This window comes from Myxine glutinosa, chromosome 12, assembly GCF_964187855.1.
Source record: "Myxine glutinosa chromosome 12, kmMyxGlut1.1, whole genome shotgun sequence".
Classification (NCBI taxonomy): domain Eukaryota; kingdom Metazoa; phylum Chordata; class Myxini; order Myxiniformes; family Myxinidae; genus Myxine; species Myxine glutinosa.
This window is the reverse complement of record NC_136272.1, coordinates 59,755,475-59,774,572: the sequence shown is the minus strand read 5'-3', so window position 1 is coordinate 59,774,572 and position 19,098 is coordinate 59,755,475. Positions and strand designations below refer to the sequence as shown.

The following is a 19,098-nucleotide window of genomic DNA, read 5'->3' as shown; positions in this document are numbered from 1 at the left end:
CTCCGCCAGGCCCGAGCCAACGCCCACTCCAGGCTCCTCGTCGACCGCCCACAAGGTCCGTTCGCTCACAGCACCAAAAGCACTGAGCACCGCTCCAAGCACCACGAAGATGGCGAACCAACGACCACCAGGACCTCTCAAGACGAAGAGCCAAGAGCCAAGGACGAACAACGACAAGCGAAGGGCCAGCACAACTCAATACCAAGAGCGAAGCCTCAGCACGACGCAATCCAAGCGTGAACCGTCAGCACGACTCAATCCCCCAGAGCAAAGCTTCCAGAATCCTGCCAGCGAGTCCTTTTGTCACTTGGCATCTGACGTCAGTTTTGGCGTGCCACCAACCAAAGCCTCGTAGCTTCCCGCAGTCTCCTGAACCGTCTCGCGCCTTCCGCGCTGATTGGTTCAAGGTTCGCGCCTTCCACGCCAACCAATCACACGTTACCTGTGGCGTGGTTATAGCTCGTCTCACGCAATGTTGCGGCTGGCGGCGGCCATCCGGCGGTGCCCCGATCTGGCTCCCTGCCGGTATTCTTCCAAGGTCATTGTAAGGGAAGGGAATTTAATTACTGTTGCGCACCAAGGACCTATCTAAGTGTTTATATGAGTGCGTTGCCATAAGGGACACAGGTTTGACGACAGAGGGGACAACGAACAAAGGAATCTTATCCATAATCCCTGCACTATTTAGCACACCCTGCTCCCTCGTAGTGGGGACATCAATACAGCTTATCCCGACAAACTGGACTACACATAGAACTTATTACAGGGAAGATTCCCTATCGCGACCGTCGAAGCATGTTACCTATACAGATATACCTGGCCCTAGATATTCCTTTACCCTCCAACATAATATTTACTGCATTTACTGCACAATCTCAGGAGCTGCTGCCCAGCAAACTACCCCACTGAGGTAGCAAGCAGTCTAGCATGGTCAACAGATGTTCAACAAGACCAAACCACTTGGATTGAAGCAAGAATGTGTAATTTGTTCAGGGTGCCGGCGACAACTCGCCTAAATACACCATGCGTGGGATCTTTAATGTCCAATGGTCAGCATGAGGAGACAGGTCCTCTGGCTTAATGTCCCTCTTACAAATGGCGCACTCACCGATGCGTCGCCCTAAATGGTTAACACCAGGATGGCAGTTTATAGGTGCGTCAGGATGCGAACCCACACGAGGACAGCTGAAAGCCAAATCGAGCTAGGCTGAATGTCTCCCCATAGACTGAATGTCTCCCCATAGACTAAGACCACTCTGGGTTAACCTTGAGTTTCCAGTACAATGTCGCCCCCGAGTGGACAAGAAGAAGTGACTCAATCTTCTGAAGTATGAAAATTCAAATGACAACTCCAAAAGCTGAACTCAATGTTGGTCATGCTACTAAACTACTCTACAAACCAATGCCCTGCTACGAGATGTTTGAATGCAATGCAAGAGCAAAAGCATAACAATTTTTTGAATCGAACAATTATATTTATTAAAACGTGCTTAGAATGGGGAATACAAATAATTTGTTTATGACAGCAAAATACATAATAATCACTGGCAATAAAATAATAGTTAAAAGGTAAATAAGTAGTGTTAGAAAGCTGGTCCAAATGCATAAATGATGCACTTTTGCTTATCAGGGAAGGATGAGCACATTTGTCCATAGTCTTTCGACAACCTTTTGCAAATGGGAAAAAACCAACGAAAATTATTTTGCAAACCATTTAGCTTTTTTAAACCAAGCTTGAGGCTCAGACAGCACAGCAGAGAGGGGGAACAATCCCCAATCCACCCCACAGGTTACAAAAATTCCACCACAACAAGATTAAAATTTACCCACAGGTTACAGACATTCCACCAAAACAAGATTAAAATTTAAAACTTATCTTCATTCGCATGTGGAACGGTCTTCCCGACCGTTGTCGAGCATGTGGACCATTGTCGAGCTCTACGCCCTCCAGGATATCAAGTCTGCCGGCCATCGCCACCTCAAGGTCTTCCATTTCCACACCTTCTTACCGCCTTTCACCTGCAAACTCCTCACCTCGTGCCGTGGCGCATCCGTACCCAGATATTACCTTAGTTGTTTTGTGGTGCTATCCAATAAGCCTCGAATACCCATATAAAAATAGTCAATAGTTGTAGCTTTAGACGCGAGGCCTGTTCAAAACACAGCTTTCTCTTCTACGATACAGTTGGGTTAGATCAAGATTTGATCAATGAACGGGCAATACCGCCGATACCCATCTTTTTACGCAGTAGCTCTTACACAAGCCTGGATTCTGTAAACAAAAAAAAATAAAAAAAGGCTTTTATAATGCAACCTTTTAACTGAATTATGTGTACTTTGATCTCTACAAAGTGGTCATGACACACACATGCCAAAACAGTTATATTTGGTGAAATAAAGTTAAACTGATTGATGATTAATTACAATGCCAGCTACAAACAAATGGCTTTTCAGGAATATAGACTTTTAAGGAACAAGGAATATAGACATAAAACAACAAGTTTGGCTGGTCAGAAATGAATTAAATAATCTTGGGGCACAATGGATAAAAAAAAAAATAAGCATCGACATGTCTCGAGATAAGCCAATATTAAAAGACTACAAATACAGTAAAATGCAGTCACTTGAAACTGGCAGGATGGCCGAGAGGTAAGCACACTCGCCTCGGAGTTGTCTTGCCTCGGTATGAATCCCGACCCAGGTATAAATTGTCATTCTTGTGTTTCACAAGCCGGGTGCTTCATCACCATGTATGCCGGCCCTCGGATGGATGTTAAACTGGGGCGTCATGTCTGCTGACATTAGTTGGTGGCCGTTAAAGTTTCCATGGTGTCCTTCACAAAGAGTAGATGAGTTATCGCCGACACTCCAAACAAATTACAAATTCCTGTCCTGACTTCCTGTGTTGGAGTGACGACCTGTACATGATTGTAAGCCGAGCCAAGAAACTGCTGACATTATAGACGACAGAACATGCGTGGTACATGATCATGATGATACCATGGCAAATAAAGTGCCCCATCCTAACCCTCACCCAATGTATATTTCAAAACTGTGACTTCTTTACGATTATTTCAAATGTCATGTCTACATCAACGATATCATTTTAGTATTCAAGATCCATTAATGATTTTAACACAGATCAAAATGAGCAAGTTAAGTGGGTTGCCAAGGAAGAACACGTTGTTCCATCACCACAACCTCCACAGGCCTTTGTACGCAGCGACTAACATTTTAACTATGCGTAAAGTTACAGAAGCAGAAGTGCTTGGAAGGCATCAATGCAAGCAGGTAGGTTTTCTCGTATGTAAAGAAAGCTTCACTGCGTGCCGAACAGGAGCGGCCGATGAGTGCCAAAAACGGAACAGTGAATTACGGTATCCGCGATAAATAAATAAAAAAATCACATAATGGAAGATTCACTGTGAAACTCACATTCATATTGAAACGACCGAGACAAACATTATATAAAAAGTGCGGCTAACTGGTCAAACAGAGGTTTATTACACAATCAGTATTTATCAAGGTTTGCCAAACAAGGCAAACCATTTATGAAGGTCTTTTTTTTTTTTTTTTGTGGCAAGTGGCAAATGCTCTAATGATCATAAAGATACACAAAACCATTCCAACAAAGACCTTCCCATTGGAATGTTTGATTACACAGTGATCTATGAAAAGGGAATGCAATTAAGAGAGGGAGGAAGGAGTAATTAATGCATGACCAGTGTAGTGTGGGTTAAGAATCTCAAGATCTTCATTAGACACTTCTACTTCCATTAAGATAGATAAACAAAAAGGCAAGCGACACATCGGATGGGTCAAGAGGATGGTTTGAACCCAGTAGAAGTTAAGTGGATGTTAAACGTCCAGTGTCGACACACCAAAACAAATCACAAATACCTGCCTTAGTCGAATGTCAGGCCTGGTCAGATTGCTCCACGAAGATTTGGGGGAGAGTAGCCCCCCCAACACCCAGCCAATGACCTCAAAAGGTGGGAATAATTGGAGCCATTGAAGAAAAAGAAGAAGAGGTAAAAGTAAAGAATAGGCGTGGAAGTAAAGAAAGCAAGAAAAAAATGGAAAGCAGGAAATGGAAAGACAAATGGGTTTGTGTGGAAAACAAACATAGTAATGGCACTTCAACCATTACCAGTTATCGAGGAAATCAAAGCCAGTCTTGAGCGTGACTTTGTCGTTTTGATCCTGCACATGACGGGGAACATAAATTCATAATCACAATCACATCAAGCCCACAATAAGTTGACAAAGCAATGAAAACTACAAAAAAGAGAGATGAAAACGAAAAGACAATGAGATGGAAATGACAAAACAAAGCGATGAAAACTACAAAACAAAGTGATGAAAACTACAAAACAAAGTGATGAAAACTACAAAACAAAGCGATGAAAACTACAAAACAAAGCGATGAAAACTACAAAACAAAGCGATGAAAACTACAAAAAAAGAGATGAAAACAAAAAGACAGATGAAAACTACAAAACAAAGCAATGAAAACTACAAAACAAAGCGATGAAAACTACAAAAAGAGATGAAAACGAAAAGACAAAGATGAAAACGACAAAACAAAGCGATGAAAACAATAAAACAAAGCAATGAAAACTACAAAACAAAGCGATGAAAACTACAAAACAAAGCGATGAAAACTACAAAACAAAGCGATGAAAACTACAAAACAAAGAGATGAAAACTACAAAAAAGAGAGATGAAAACGAAAAGACAATGAGATGAAAACTACAAAACAAAGCGATGAAAACTACAAAACAAAGCGATGAAAACTACAAAACATGGCAATGAAAACTACAAAACAAAGCGATGGAAACTTTAAAAACAAAGCGATAAAAACGACTAAACAAAGCGATGAAAACTACAAAACAAAGCGATGAAAACTACAAAACAAAGCGATGAAAACTACAAAACAAAGCGATGAAAACTACAAAACAAAGCGATGAAAACTACAAAACAAAGCGATGAAAACTACAAAACAAAGCGATGAAAACTACAAAACAAAGCGATGAAAACTACAAAACAAAGCGATGAAAACTACAAAACAAAGCGATGAAAACTACTAAACAAAGCGATGAAAACTACAAACCAAAGCGATGAAAACTACAAACCAAAGCGATGAAAACTACAAAAAAGAGATGAAAATGAAAAGACAATGAGATGAAAACTACAAAACAAAGCGATGAAAACTACAAAAAAAAAGAGATGAAAACGAAAAGAAAGAGATGAAAACTACAAAACAAAGCGATGAAAACAACAAAACAAAGCGATGAAAACTACAAAAAGCGATGAAAACTACAAAACAAAGCGATGAAAACGACAAAACAAAGCGATGAAAACTACAAAACAAGGCGATGAATACTACAAGAAAAAGATGAAAACTACAAAACAGAGATAAACTACAAAACAAAGCAATGAAAACTACAAAATAAAGGTGGAAACTACAAAATAAAGGTGAAAACTACAAAATAAAGGTGAAAACTACAAAATAAAGGTGAAAACTACAAAATAAAGGTGAAAACTACAAAATAAAGGTGAAAACTACAAAATAAAGGTGAAAACTACAAAATAAAGGTGAAAACTACAAAACAGAGATAAACTACAAAACAAAAGCAATGAAAACTACAAAATAAAGGTGGAAACTACAAAATAAAGGTGAAAACTACAAAATAAAGGTGAAAACTACAAAATAAAGGTGAAAACTACAAAATAAAGGTGAAAACTACAAAATAAAGGTGAAAACTACAAAATAAAGGTGCAAACTACAAAATAAAGGGGTGAAAACTACAAAATAAAGGTGAAAACTACAAAATAAAGGTGAAAACTACAAAATAAAGGTGAAAACTACAAAATAAAGAGGTGAAAACTACAAAATAAAGAGGTGAAAACGACAAAACAAAGGGGTGAAAACTACAAGACAAAGCGATGAAAATAAAAAGACAATGAGATGAAAACAACAAAAAAAGTGATGAAAACTAAAAGACAATGAGACTGGAAATCGGTCAGAGACCGAGGACTTGCCGGAATGTACATTTTTTTTCAGGGGTGTTGGTTAGAAGGGAATCGGATAATGTTTGACAGAGTTATTAGTAAAAAAAAAACAATTTTTGACCCTAACCCTAACAACCCTAACCCTAACAACTCAGTTACAGATATGGTGTGAGAAATGGAGAAGGTGAAAGGATTTTGGAGTTTGCTGATGGAGCTGATTTGTAATACTCAGTTCCAGAAAGGGGATAATAAGCTTGTTACATACACGTCAGGTGGGTCGACGACAACTGTTGACTACCTGATGGTGCGTAGGCGAGATAGGGGGCACCTCCGGAACACAAAGGTGATCCCGGGGGAGGAGGCTGTTTCACAGCACCACTTGGTTGTCTGCGACATAAGGGTGAAAGGTGCGAGAAGAGCTCGGCGGGTGAAGTACCAACCGAGAATGAAGGTGTGGAGGTTTAAAGAGGTGACAGTAAGGGAGGCATTAAAAGAGAGGCTGAGTCGGGTCGAGGATGATGTGGTTGAGCTTGAAAGTGTTTGGATGTCCATGAAAGATAGTCTGTTGGGAGCCGTTGGTGAGGTATGTGGATGGACAAAAGGACCACCGAGGCACTCGGAAACATGGTGGTGGGATGATGAAGTTGGAAAGAGGATTGACGAGAAGAGGAAGAAGTTCAAGGAGTGGCAGAAGGCGAAGGGTACGGGAGCAGAAAAAGCAGAGCATGAAAGTTATAAGGCAGCCAAGAAGGCTGCAAAGAAAGAGGTAGCAAAGGCGCAGGAGACATGTAGGAAAATGTTTGGAGAACGCTTGGATTCGGAAGAGGGTCAGAGAGCGGTATTCAGGATTGCAAAGCAGATAGCGAAAGAGAGGTCTGATGTGATGGGGGTGAGTTGCATGAAGGATGAAGTGGGACAAATCGTTGGGGACCCAGATGGAATTAAAGGAAGATGGAAAAGATATATGGAAATGCTGTTGAATACAGAGAATGAATGGGATGGCAACATCGAGAGTAACCCAGTTTTAGGACCGGCAGAGAAGATAACTGAGAAGGAAGTTGAGGAAGCGAGAAAAGCAATGAAGAGTAGAAAAGCGGGAGGGCCGACGGGAGTTGTGGGAGATATGTTGAAGGCAGCAGGAAGTTGGGGTGTGAAGAGAATGACAGAGATCTGTAATCTGGTGAAAGAAGGCCACATTCCAGTGGATTGGGAACCGATTACCCTTGTCCCTCTATACAAGGGGAAAGGTGACCCTCTGGAGTGTGGCTCGTACCGAGCGATAAAGTTATTGGAGCATGGAATGAAGGTATTGGAAAGGGTGTTGGAGAGGAGGATAAGGAAGAAGGTGAAGATCGACGAAATGCAGTTTGGATTTATGCCAGGAAGAGGACCGACAGACGCTCGCTTCCTCTTTATTGTGAGGCAGTTGCAGAAGTACATGGAGAAGAGGAAGAAGTTGTTTCTTGGGTTTGTTGATCTGGAGAAAGCATTCGATAGGGTTCCACGCAAAGTATTGACATGGGCATTGAGGAAGTTAGAAGTGGAGGAATGGTTGATCAGAGTTGTGATGGCAATGTACAAAAGAGCGCGCACAGCTGCAAGGACGAAGGACGGGAACAGTGGTGAGTTTGAGGTGAAGGTGGGAGTGCATCAGGGGTCGGTACGAAGTCCAGTACTATTTGTAGCTGTGATGGAGGTGCTGGCTCAGACCGTAAAGGAGGGTTTACCGTGGGAGTTGTTGTATGCAGATGATCTGGTGTTGATTGCGGAAAGTATGGATGGACTGAAGGAAAAGATGAACAAGTGGAAGGAAAGTATGGAGACAAAAGGTCTGAAGGTGAATATAGGAAAGACAAAGGTGATGGCAAGTGGTAAAGCATGTGGTGAGGTGGAAAGAACTTGGAAGTGGCCATGTGCTGTGTGCAGGAAGGGTGTCGGAGTGAACTCCATTCAATGTACAATGTGCACTGAGTGGGTTCATCAAAAATGTAGTGGTCTGAGAGGGTCATTAACCAGTGTGGCAGCTACATTCAAATGTAAGGTGTGCACAGAGGAAGCTGCAGATGGAGGAAATGTTGAGTTGGATCTTGTAGATGGCGTGAAGTTGGAAGGTGTGAAAACATTTTGCTATCTCGGAGACATGCTGAATGGAGAAGGTGGATCAGACTCGGCAACGGTTGCTGGAGTGAGATGTGCATGGAAGAAGTTTCGGGAACTGAGTGGCATGCTGATGGGGAGGGGAGTGTCGTTGAAGCTGAAGGGAAAGGTGTGTGCTGCATGTGTGAGAAGTGTTATGATTTATGGGAGCGAGACATAGGTCATGAATGTAGAGCAGCAACGAAGGCTGGAAAGGGTGGAAATGCGAATGGTTCGGTGGATGTGCGGAGTGTTGCTGAGAGAGAGGAAGACAAATGATGAATTGCGAAAGATGTGGGAATAGAGCCTGTGATTGATGCTGTGAAGAGGAACAGGTTGAGATGGTTTGGTCATGTGTTGAGGAAGGATTAAAGTGACTGGTTGAGAAGAGTGATGGAAATGAATGTAGAAGGAAGTAGAGGACGGGGAAGACCGAGAAAGATTTGGCTAAAGATGGTGGAAGAAGAAATGCGGGCAAGGGGTTAACAAGGGGAGATGCAGAAAATAGGGCAAAATGGAGAAGATTGTGATGGGGCCCGCAAGGCTAACCCCCACTCTTGCAGGGAAAATGGCCTTAAAATGCATGTTGTTGTTATTGTATTTTGGATCAAGTTTTTCGGTTTTCCCAAGATGGCGGCCGAACCACGTGACCAATGACGTCATCATTTTTTTTCTCCACGAGTTTATGCCGACATGGCGCTCAAGAAATTGCATCTTGATTGGATGAAGTATTGTACTTGTCGAATTATCGATATATGATGTCATAATAGAGGCCTTGGGCCTAGAGAGTTAAAAATTGGGCACAGTCTATTCCAGGGCAAGGCAAATATGTGTGTAAAGTGTGGTGATGCTATGTGCAACGATGTAGACTAGTACTGCGCACAAACAGACAGACAGACAGACAGACAAACAAACCAACCAACATACTTGCCGGAATTTTTTTCCGGCAAGTAATGAAAACGACAAAACAAAACGATGAAAACTAAAAGACAATGAGATGAAAACTACAAAACAAATCGATGAAAACTGCAAGACAAAGCAATGAAAACTGCAAGACAAAGCAATGAAAACTACAAAACAAAGCAATGAAAACTACAAAACAAAGCAATGAAAACTACAAAACAAAGCAATGAAAACTACAAAACAAAGCAATGAAAACTACAAAACAAAGCAATGAAAACTACAAAACAAAGCAATGAAAACTACAATACAAAGTGATGAAAACTACAAAACAAAGCAATGAAAACTACAAAACAAAGCAATGAAAACTACAAAACAAAGCAATGAAAACTACAAAACAAAGCAATGAAAACTACGAAACAAAGCAATGAAAACTACGAAACAAAGCAATGAAAACTACAAGACAAAGCAATGAAAACTACAAAACAAAGCGATGAAAACTACAAGACAAAACCATGAAAACTACAAGACAAAGCAATGGAAACTACAAAACAAAGCCATGAAAACTACAAGACAAAACGATGAAAACTACAAAACAAAGTGATGAAAACTACAAAACAAAGCGATGAAAACTACAAAACAAAGCAATGAAAACTACAAAACAAAGCAATGAAAACTACAAAACAAAGCAATGAAAACTACAAAACAAAGTAATGAAAACTACAAAACAAAGCGATGAAAACTACAAAACAAAGCAATGAAAACTACAAAACAAAGCAATTTTTTTTTTTAAGGCCATTTCGTCCCCGCTAGAGCAGGGGTTGGCCGTGCGGGCCCCATGACAATCATGGTTCCCTGTTTTGAGGCAATGTTTAAACAAAGCAATGAAAACTACAAAACAAAGCGATGAAAACTACAAAACAAAGCAATGAAAACTACAAAACAAAGCCATGAAAACTACAAGACAAAGCGATGAAAACTACAAGACAAAGCAATGAAAACTACAAAACAAAGCAATGAAAACTACAAAACAAAGCAATGAAAACTACAAAACAAAGCAATGAAAACTACAAAACAAAGCAATGAAAACTACAAAACAAAGCGATGAAAACTACAAAACAAAGCCATGAAAACTACAAGACAAAGCAATGAAAACTACAAAACAAAGCCATGAAAACTACAAAACAAAGCCATGAAAACTACAAGACAAAGCAATGAAAACGACAAAACAAAGCGATGAAAACTACAAAACAAAGCCATGAAAACTACAAAACAAAGCCATGAAAACTACAAGACAAAGCAATGAAAACTACAAAACAAAGCCATGAAAACTACAAGACAAAACGATGAAAACTACAAAACAAAGTGATGAAAACTACAAAACAAAGCGATGAAAACTACAAAACAAAGCAATGAAAACTACAAGACAAAGCAATGAAAACTACAAGACAAAGCAATGAAAACTACAAGACAAAGCAATGAAAACTACAAAACAAAGCAATGAAAACTACAAAACAAAGTAATGAAAACTACAAAACAAAGCGATGAAAACTACAAAAAAAAGCAATGAAAACTACAAAACAAAGCAATGAAAACTACAAAACAAAGCAATTTTTTTTTTTTAAGGCCATTTCGTCCCCGCTAGAGCAGGGGTTGGCCGTGCGGGCCCCATGACAATCATGGTTCCCTGTTTTGAGGCAATGTTTAAACAAAGCGATGAAAACTACAAAACAAAGCGATGAAAACTACAAAACAAAGCAATGAAAACTACAAAACAAAGCCATGAAAACTACAAGACAAAGCGATGAAAACTACAAGACAAAACCATGAAAACTACAAAACAAAGCCATGAAAACTACAAGACAAAGCGATGAAAACTACAAGACAAAGCAATGAAAACTACAAAACAAAGCAATGAAAACTACAAAACAAAGCAATGAAAACTACAAAACAAAGCAATGAAAACTACAAAACAAAGCGATGAAAACTACAAAACAAAGCCATGAAAACTACAAGCCAAAGCCATGAAAACTACAAGACAAAGCAATGAAAACTACAAAACAAAGCAATGAAAACTACAAAACAAAGCAATGAAAACTACAAAACAAAGCCATGAAAACTACAAGACAAAACCATGAAAACTACAAGACAAAGCAATGAAAACTACAAAACAAAGCGATGAAAACTACAAAACAAAGCGATGAAAACTACAAAACAAAGCGATGAAAACTACAAAACAAAGCAATGAAAACTACAAGACAAAGCGATGAAAACTACAAAACAAAGCAATGAAAACTACAAGACAAAGCAATGAAAACTACAAAACAAAGCGATGAAAACTACAAAACAAAGCAATGAAAACTACAAAACAAAGCAATGAAAACTACAAAACAAAGCAATGAAAACTACAAGACAAAGCAATGAAAACTACAAGACAAAGCGATGAAAACTACAAAACAAAGCGATGAAAACTACAAAACAAAGCAATGAAAACTACAAAACAAAGCAATGAAAACTACAAAACAAAGCAATGAAAACTACAAGACAAAGCGATGAAAACTACAAAACAAAGCGATGAAAACTACAAAACAAAGCAATGAAAACTACAAGACAAAGCAATGAAAACTACAAAACAAAGCGATGAAAACTACAAAACAAAGCAATGAAAACTACAAAACAAAGCAATGAAAACTACAAAACAAAGCAATGAAAACTACAAAACAAAGCAATGAAAACTACAAGACAAAGCGATGAAAACTACAAAACAAAGCGATGAAAACTACAAAACAAAGCAATGAAAACTACAAGACAAAGCAATGAAAACTACAAAACAAAGAAATGAAAACTACAAAACAAAGCAATTAAAACTACAAAACAAAGCGATGAAAACTACAAAACAAAGCGATGAAAACTACAAAACAAAGCAATGAAAACTACAAAACAAAGCAATGAAAACTACAAAACAAAGCAATGAAAACTACAAAACAAAGCAATTAAAACTACAAAACAAAGCGATGAAAACTACAAAACAAAGCGATGAAAACTACAAAACAAAGCAATGAAAACTACAAAACAAAGCAATGAAAACTACAAAACAAAGCGATGAAAACAACAAAACAAAGCAATGAAAACTACAAGACAAAGCGATGAAAACTACAAAACAAAGCAATGAAAACTACAAAACAAAGCGATGAAAACTACAAAACAAAGCCATGAAAACTAGAAGACAAAGCAATGAAAACTACAAGACAAAGCAATGAAAACCACAAGACAAAGCGATGAAAACTACAAAACAAAGCAATGAAAACTACAAAACAAAGCCATGAAAACTACAAGACAAAGCGATGAAAACTACAAGACAAAGCGATGAAAACTACAAAACAAAGCAATGAAAACTACAAGACAAAGCAATGAAAACTACAAAACAAAGCGATGAAAACTACAAAACAAAGCAATTAAAACTACAAAACAAAGCAATGAAAACTACAAAACAAAGCAATGAAAACTACAAGACAAAGCGATGAAAACTACAAAACAAAGCGATGAAAACTACAAAACAAAGCAATGAAAACTACAAAACAAAGCAATGAAAACTACAAAACAAAGCAATGAAAACTACAAAACAAAGCAATGAAAACTACAAAACAAAGCGATGAAAACTACAAGACAAAGCAATGAAAACTACAAAACAAAGCAATGAAAACTACAAAACAAAGCAATGAAAACTACAAGACAAAGCGATGAAAACTACAAAACAAAGCAATGAAAACTACAAAACAAAGCAATGAAAACTACAAGACAAAGCAATGAAAACTACAAAACAAAGCAATGAAAACTACAATACAAAGTGATGAAAACTACAAAACAAAGCGATGAAAACTACAAGACAAAGCAATGAAAACTACAAAACAAAGCAATGAAAACTACAATACAAAGTGATGAAAACTACAAAACAAAGCGATGAAAACTACAAAACAAAGCGATGAAAACTACAAAACAAAGCAATGAAAACTACAAGACAAAGCAATGAAAACTACAAAACAAAGCGATGAAAACTACAAAACAAAGCAATGAAAACTACAAGACAAAGCAATGAAAACTACAAAACAAAGCCATGAAAACTACAAAACAAAGCAATGAAAACTACAAAACAAAGCAATGAAAACTACAAAACAAAGCAATGAAAACTACAAGACAAAGCGATGAAAACTACAAGACAAAGCGATGAAAACTACAAAACAAAGCGATGAAAACTACAAGACAAAGCAATGAAAACTACAAGACAAAGCAATGAAAACTACAAAACAAAGCAATGAAAACTACAAGACAAAGCAATGAAAACTACAAAACAAAGCAATGAAAACTACAAAACAAAGCAATGAAAACTACAAGACAAAGCGATGAAAACTACAAAACAAAGCGATGAAAACTACAAGACAAAGCAATGAAAACTACAAGACAAAGCAATGAAAACTACAAAACAAAGCAATGAAAACTACAAGACAAAGCAATGAAAACTACAAAACAAAGCGATGAAAACTACAAAACAAAGCGATGAAAACTACAAAACAAAGCAATGAAAACTACAAGACAAAGCGATGAAAACTACAAAACAAAGCAATGAAAACTACAAAACAAAGCGATGAAAACTACAAAACAAAGCAATGAAAACTACAAAACAAAGCGATGAAAACTACAAAACAAAGCGATGAAAACTACAAGACAAAGCAATGAAAACTACAAGACAAAGCGATGAAAACTACAAAACAAAGCGATGAAAACTACAAGACAAAGCAATGAAAACTACAAGACAAAGCAATGAAAACTACAAAACAAAGCAATGAAAACTACAAGACAAAGCAATGAAAACTACAAAACAAAGCAATGAAAACTACAAGACAAAGCCATGAAAACTACAAAACAAAGCAATGAAAACTACAAGACAAAGCCATGAAAACTGCAAACAGTCTCAAATTTCTTTCATACATCACAACGAACAGATGAGCCCGCACTGTCATTTTAGAATCCCAAGATGATCCTCATATCTTTTGCTAACAGAGTTATAATCGTCGCAGAACGTCTCAATGAATTATAAAAAGAATACATTTGTGTTTTTGGCCCACAAATGAAAGCTGTGCCAATACAAGCTAAAATTGCGAGAGCAGTCAAACAAACAAACAGCTACAAAGGTCACGCTCCACAATGCAAACCTCAGAGACGACCGGAGCGAACACATCCTCGCCCTGTCCGAGACCGTCCTGCGAGTCCATCGCAGATTTTGGTGGTGTCGCCAGACGTGGTGGTCTCTGTGGCTCAACTGGAAGTAGATTCTCGGAAAGCATCGGGGGTTCCGACCGAGAGTCCGAGTTTTGCCGATTCCATCTGCAGTGGTTGGAACATTAAAGGTGGGGGGGTGGGGGGGGGGGTAGGGTCAGGTGCTCTACCCTTAACGGTGAGCAAATCCCCACATTTTAAAGCAAGCACACATAACAAAGTTACAGTAGAAATTTTAAAAATTTAAAGTAAAATCACCAATGATGGCAGAGGGAGGATTGTTGCTAATACACTGGAGGAGGCAAATCATGGACCAATCAAGCCGAAGCAGTTTCCATGTTGTTGGTGAGGCAAACTAAAGTGTACAAAATGGAGCCTCGGGAGGTCAGAAGTACTACTCGGTCGATTTGCTTTACTTTTACAACCGAGTCCCTCAGCAATTCATGAGGCGCAACTACACCACACTGGTTCTGAACATAGAGGGAAGAAAGAGAAAATACGTTTTCGTGGGACATTGACGTGCACACGTGTAAGAGGGCGACAGTGACGTGTGTATCAGAGGGTGACGGTCACCCTGGGCACGAGGTGCCACAATCATCAGGAAAAGTATGCAATGTCGATTATGAATGCCATAATTTATGCGCATGTTCGATCTGAATTTTTATTTATTTATTTAAGCACCATTGCTAATTTTTGATGAGATTCAAAATGATGTTCGTGCAATGCACCAATAAATGTTCAAGACACAAGTCGATCATTCGGAAGCTCCATTGCGCTTTGGTGAGCTTTGCGTGAACAAAGTCGGCCCGTCGGTGTTCCCATCTGAACACCTGGCTGTTAGCACCTGCAGGGAACCCGAGTTAAAATCCCATATACCATGCGTGTGTTTATCCAAAGTTTCCCGTCGTCTTTGTAATTCATGCAATACGAGAACGGCACTCAGTAGAGAGCATACCTCCACCTGGTTGGCCATATCACTCAATGGTGAAGAATCAATTTAAAAAATTCTACTAACCGGATCAGGATCTTCACCAAAATTGAATCGATTCTTCCTTGTTAGACGCACAACGTGTCCAACAAGTTTCATCCAAATCCGTCCACAACTTTTTGAGATATTTTGTTTACAAACGGATAGACAGACAGACAGGGGTGAAAACACAACCTCCATCCACCTTTGGTGGCGGAGGTAAAAAGCACATTGATGTCTACGTCCCACAGGCCATACAGGTACAAGCACCTTCGTCAGCTTTAAGAGTTAGATCAATGGAGAGGAAAAATATAGAAATAGATTTTCAAATAGATTGCTAACATTTAACTATGTGTCTGGATAGTCCAATTTATCAAATCAAGGAGAAATGATTCCATTTGAAGCTCTGATTATCACAAAGCGTGCACAGTTAAGGCGAGACACACCCAATGGATTAACCTATTGAAACCAATTGTGCTTCAAACGGGACCTCGACTCGTATCGACACTGGTACAGCAGCTTGTACGTGCATCACACAAATGCGACCTAAACAAACTTTCCAAGGAATTCTCCATCTTTGGACAAGCACTTGTTCCATTGAGTTAGAAGCTTTGCTTTTGTAAACCTTCAGTGTAGAGTTTTTTTATGATGCATAAGATTATATATAATCTTCTTCTTCCCCTCCACGGACTCTTCCTTTTACAAGGGGTGAGGTTCAGTGGCACCAAGAGTCAGCTCCTGCCGTGACCACGATACTCCTCGACTCCCCTACCAACCCCATCTTACTAAAATCCCTCTTCCCACAATCCTCCCATCTCAACCGTGGTTTACCTCCTTTCCTCCTACCTTGCTCCCTCAACCTATCCATTCCCTTTGGCATTCTCTCTTCCTCGTCCGCACCAGGTGTCCAGCCCATCTTAGTAAGCATTTCACCAATCTCCCCGCCAAGCTCATGCCATCTCCTCCCTCAGTTCATCCATTCTCCTTCTATCCACCCTCTTCACCCCCGCAATCTCCCTGACGCGGTTGTTCTCACAAACCTGCAGCCTCTGTCAGTCACCGTCTCCAGACCATGAAGTAGGTCGGCATTACACACGACATCAGAGCCTTCTCTTTCAATTTCCTAGATATTGTTCCGTCTGCCATTACTCCCTCCATGCACTCGCACCCACCTGAATCCTCTTCCGCTCCTCTGTCTTGGACTTACCATCCCCAGTCACTGTCCCCTCCCCTCCTAGCCTCTCCACCTCCCCCAGATATTAAAACATATTTTCCTGTAAGATCTTCTTCGCCTTTAACCTGATATTCATTTATTTTCTCTGCTGCCCAACCCACATCACCTCAGTCTTCTCCATACTCTTCTTCAGCCCCTGCTTCCCAAACGCCTCCTTCCACTCCCCCAGTACTTCCTGCATATCCCGCCTACTCTCCACCACAGCAGCCACATAGTCCACATAAAACATCCTCCCCACCAATACCACTCATGTTTACCAGCTCCATCACCATGATAACACAAGTGGGCCGAGAGCGCTTTCCTACCTCAAACCGATATTCGGACAACTCCAGGACTGAACTCCAGCATCCCAGGACCAACCAAAACTCTTCCTTTCGTTCCCTTGTGCATCCCATCCACCAACCTAACTTCTGCTTTCAGCACTCCCATCCATCTCAGTTTTTTTTTTTTTTTTTGTTTTTTTTTGTATACAAGATCGAGGCTCGTGAAAGAGCTAACATTAATCACACAAAAAGACAAACCGACACACAAAACACAAAAAAACAAGGGGAGCGGTAGACAAGATGGGGAGAGAGGGGGAAGGACACAAAAGAGAGGGGAAAGGACACAAACACAACATTTGAGAGCAGGGACATCGGGAGGACTTGGGGGGAGGTGGGAGAGGATTAAAACATATGAACACTGCAAGGACTCTGGGGTGAATTACCGGGGGTAGAAAAGATCAAGGTTTTCGATGGGGGAAGATAAGAGATGGTGGTGAACAACTGTTTTAAAGACCTGGAGGGAGGAGTGGGATTGAAGGGAGTGGGGGAGTTTGTTCCAGAGGCGGGAGAAAAGGGGAATGAAAGAGTGAAGGTGAGCAGAGAGCCTAGACTTTGGCAGTTTAACCAGAAGAGGGTTGCAGGCAGATCTTGTGCGACCTGAAGGAATATTGGGGGGACAGAGCACAGAGAGAGCTGGGGGAGCAAGGCCGGAGAGGAGTCGGTAGAAGACAGAAAGACCACCAACCTGCCTGCGGTGAGTGAGTGAAAGGCCCTCGGCGTTGACTACATCGCAGGAGATTCCAATGATTCTGAAAGCTTTGGCCTCAACAGCGTGAAGCCGAGCAAGGTGTGAGGCAGGAGCACCAGCCCAGAGGGGGGAACAGTATTCCATTGAGCTGCGGATGAAAGCCTTGTATGTGGTGAGGAGCTCAGGTGTGCCAAGGAAGGACTTCGCACGACGGAGGATGCCCAGTCGGCGACTGGCTTTGGAGGCCAGCTTGGAAATGTGGTTTTCCCAAGAAAGATCATGGCAGATAGTGAGACCCAAAAGCTTGAGCGACAGAACTTCTTGGAGAGGATTGTTGAGAAAGTAGATGGGAGGGTTGTCCAGTCGGTCCTTTCGGAGAGACATTGTAAGAGTGTGAGATTTGTCAGGATTGAAAGACATGTTCCACTTGTTTGACCAGTCTGTGATTTTGTCCAGGTCTGCAGAGAGTGAGGAGGCTGCAGACTGCCGATCTGAGGGATGAGGAATGGAGCGACAGAGAGTAGAGTCGTCAGCAAAGAGATAGAGAGGATTTTCAAGAGAGTCAGAGAGATCATTGATGAAGACCAGAAAAAGCACAGGGCCCAGAACACTACCTTGGGGAACTCCAGCCTGAACAGGAAGAGGAGATGAGAGAAACCCATTCAGGGCCACACGTTGACTACGACCAGAGAGGAAGTCCGCCAGCCATGCGTGGAGATTTCCATGGATACCAAAGGAGGAGAGTTTGGAGAGCAGAGCAGGGTGCCAGACCGTATCGAAGGCACGTGAAATGTCAAGGGAGACAGCTCTAATTTCCTGTTTGGCGTTGAGGACCTCCATCCATTGTTGAGAAAGCAGAAGCAGCATGTCCAGAGTAGAGTGACCAGGTCTGAAACCAAATTGATGATCAGAGATCAAGCCATTGGAGAAGAGGAAAGATTTAATATCTGAAGCAATGATGGATTCCATGACTTTGCTGATAATTGGGAGAAGGCTGATTGGTCTGTAGTTGCTGGGATCTGTTTTTGCACCTTTTTTGTGCAAAGCGGTGATGTTGGCTGATTTCCAAGCAGGTGGCAGATGACCTTGAGCAAAAGAGAGGGTGAAGAGAACAGAAAGAGGGAGTGAAAGTGCAGAAGCACATGATTTTAGGACCCGTGGGCTGATGCCGTCAGGACCAGTTGCAGAATCAGAGTCGAGGGTTGCCAGAAACTTTTCCACCTTGTCAGGAGGAAAGGACACAGAGTCCAGGAGCAGCTGGGTACGACTGGGTACGGTGGGTACAGAGAGGGATGGGTTTGGGACACAAGATTTAGAGGCAAACACAGAGTTGAGGCATTCAGCTTTTTCACGTGCGGAGTCAGCCGTTAAGCCGTTTGAGGTGAGGGAGGGGATGGAGGGGATGGAGGGGGAACAAACACCAGAAACAGATTTGACCAGACGCCACCAGGATTTGGAAGAGGGAGACAGATAAGAGAGTTCGGTCTTGAGAATGGTGAGATATTGTTTCCTGGCTCTCCTGAGGGTGGACACACACTTGTTTCGGGCTTTGTGAAAGGAA

At 40.7% G+C, this 19,098-nt stretch overlaps 1 protein-coding gene across 1 annotated transcript in view; it reads right to left on the bottom strand.

Annotated features, from left to right (window-relative positions):
• Positions 1 to 2,369: 2,369 nt before the first annotated feature.
• The window catches only part of C12H1orf198 (chromosome 12 C1orf198 homolog), a 30,844-nt gene continuing 14,115 nt past the window's right edge, over positions 2,370 to 19,098 (bottom strand). The window contains exons 4-5 of the mRNA XM_068131760.2: positions 14,262 to 14,433; positions 2,370 to 4,203 (exon numbers count right to left, since the gene is read on the bottom strand). Of these exons, the coding sequence (XP_067987861.2) occupies positions 4,147 to 4,203; positions 14,262 to 14,433 (229 nt within the window). The 3' untranslated portion in view covers positions 2,370 to 4,146. The remainder of the gene's footprint in view (positions 4,204 to 14,261; positions 14,434 to 19,098) is intronic.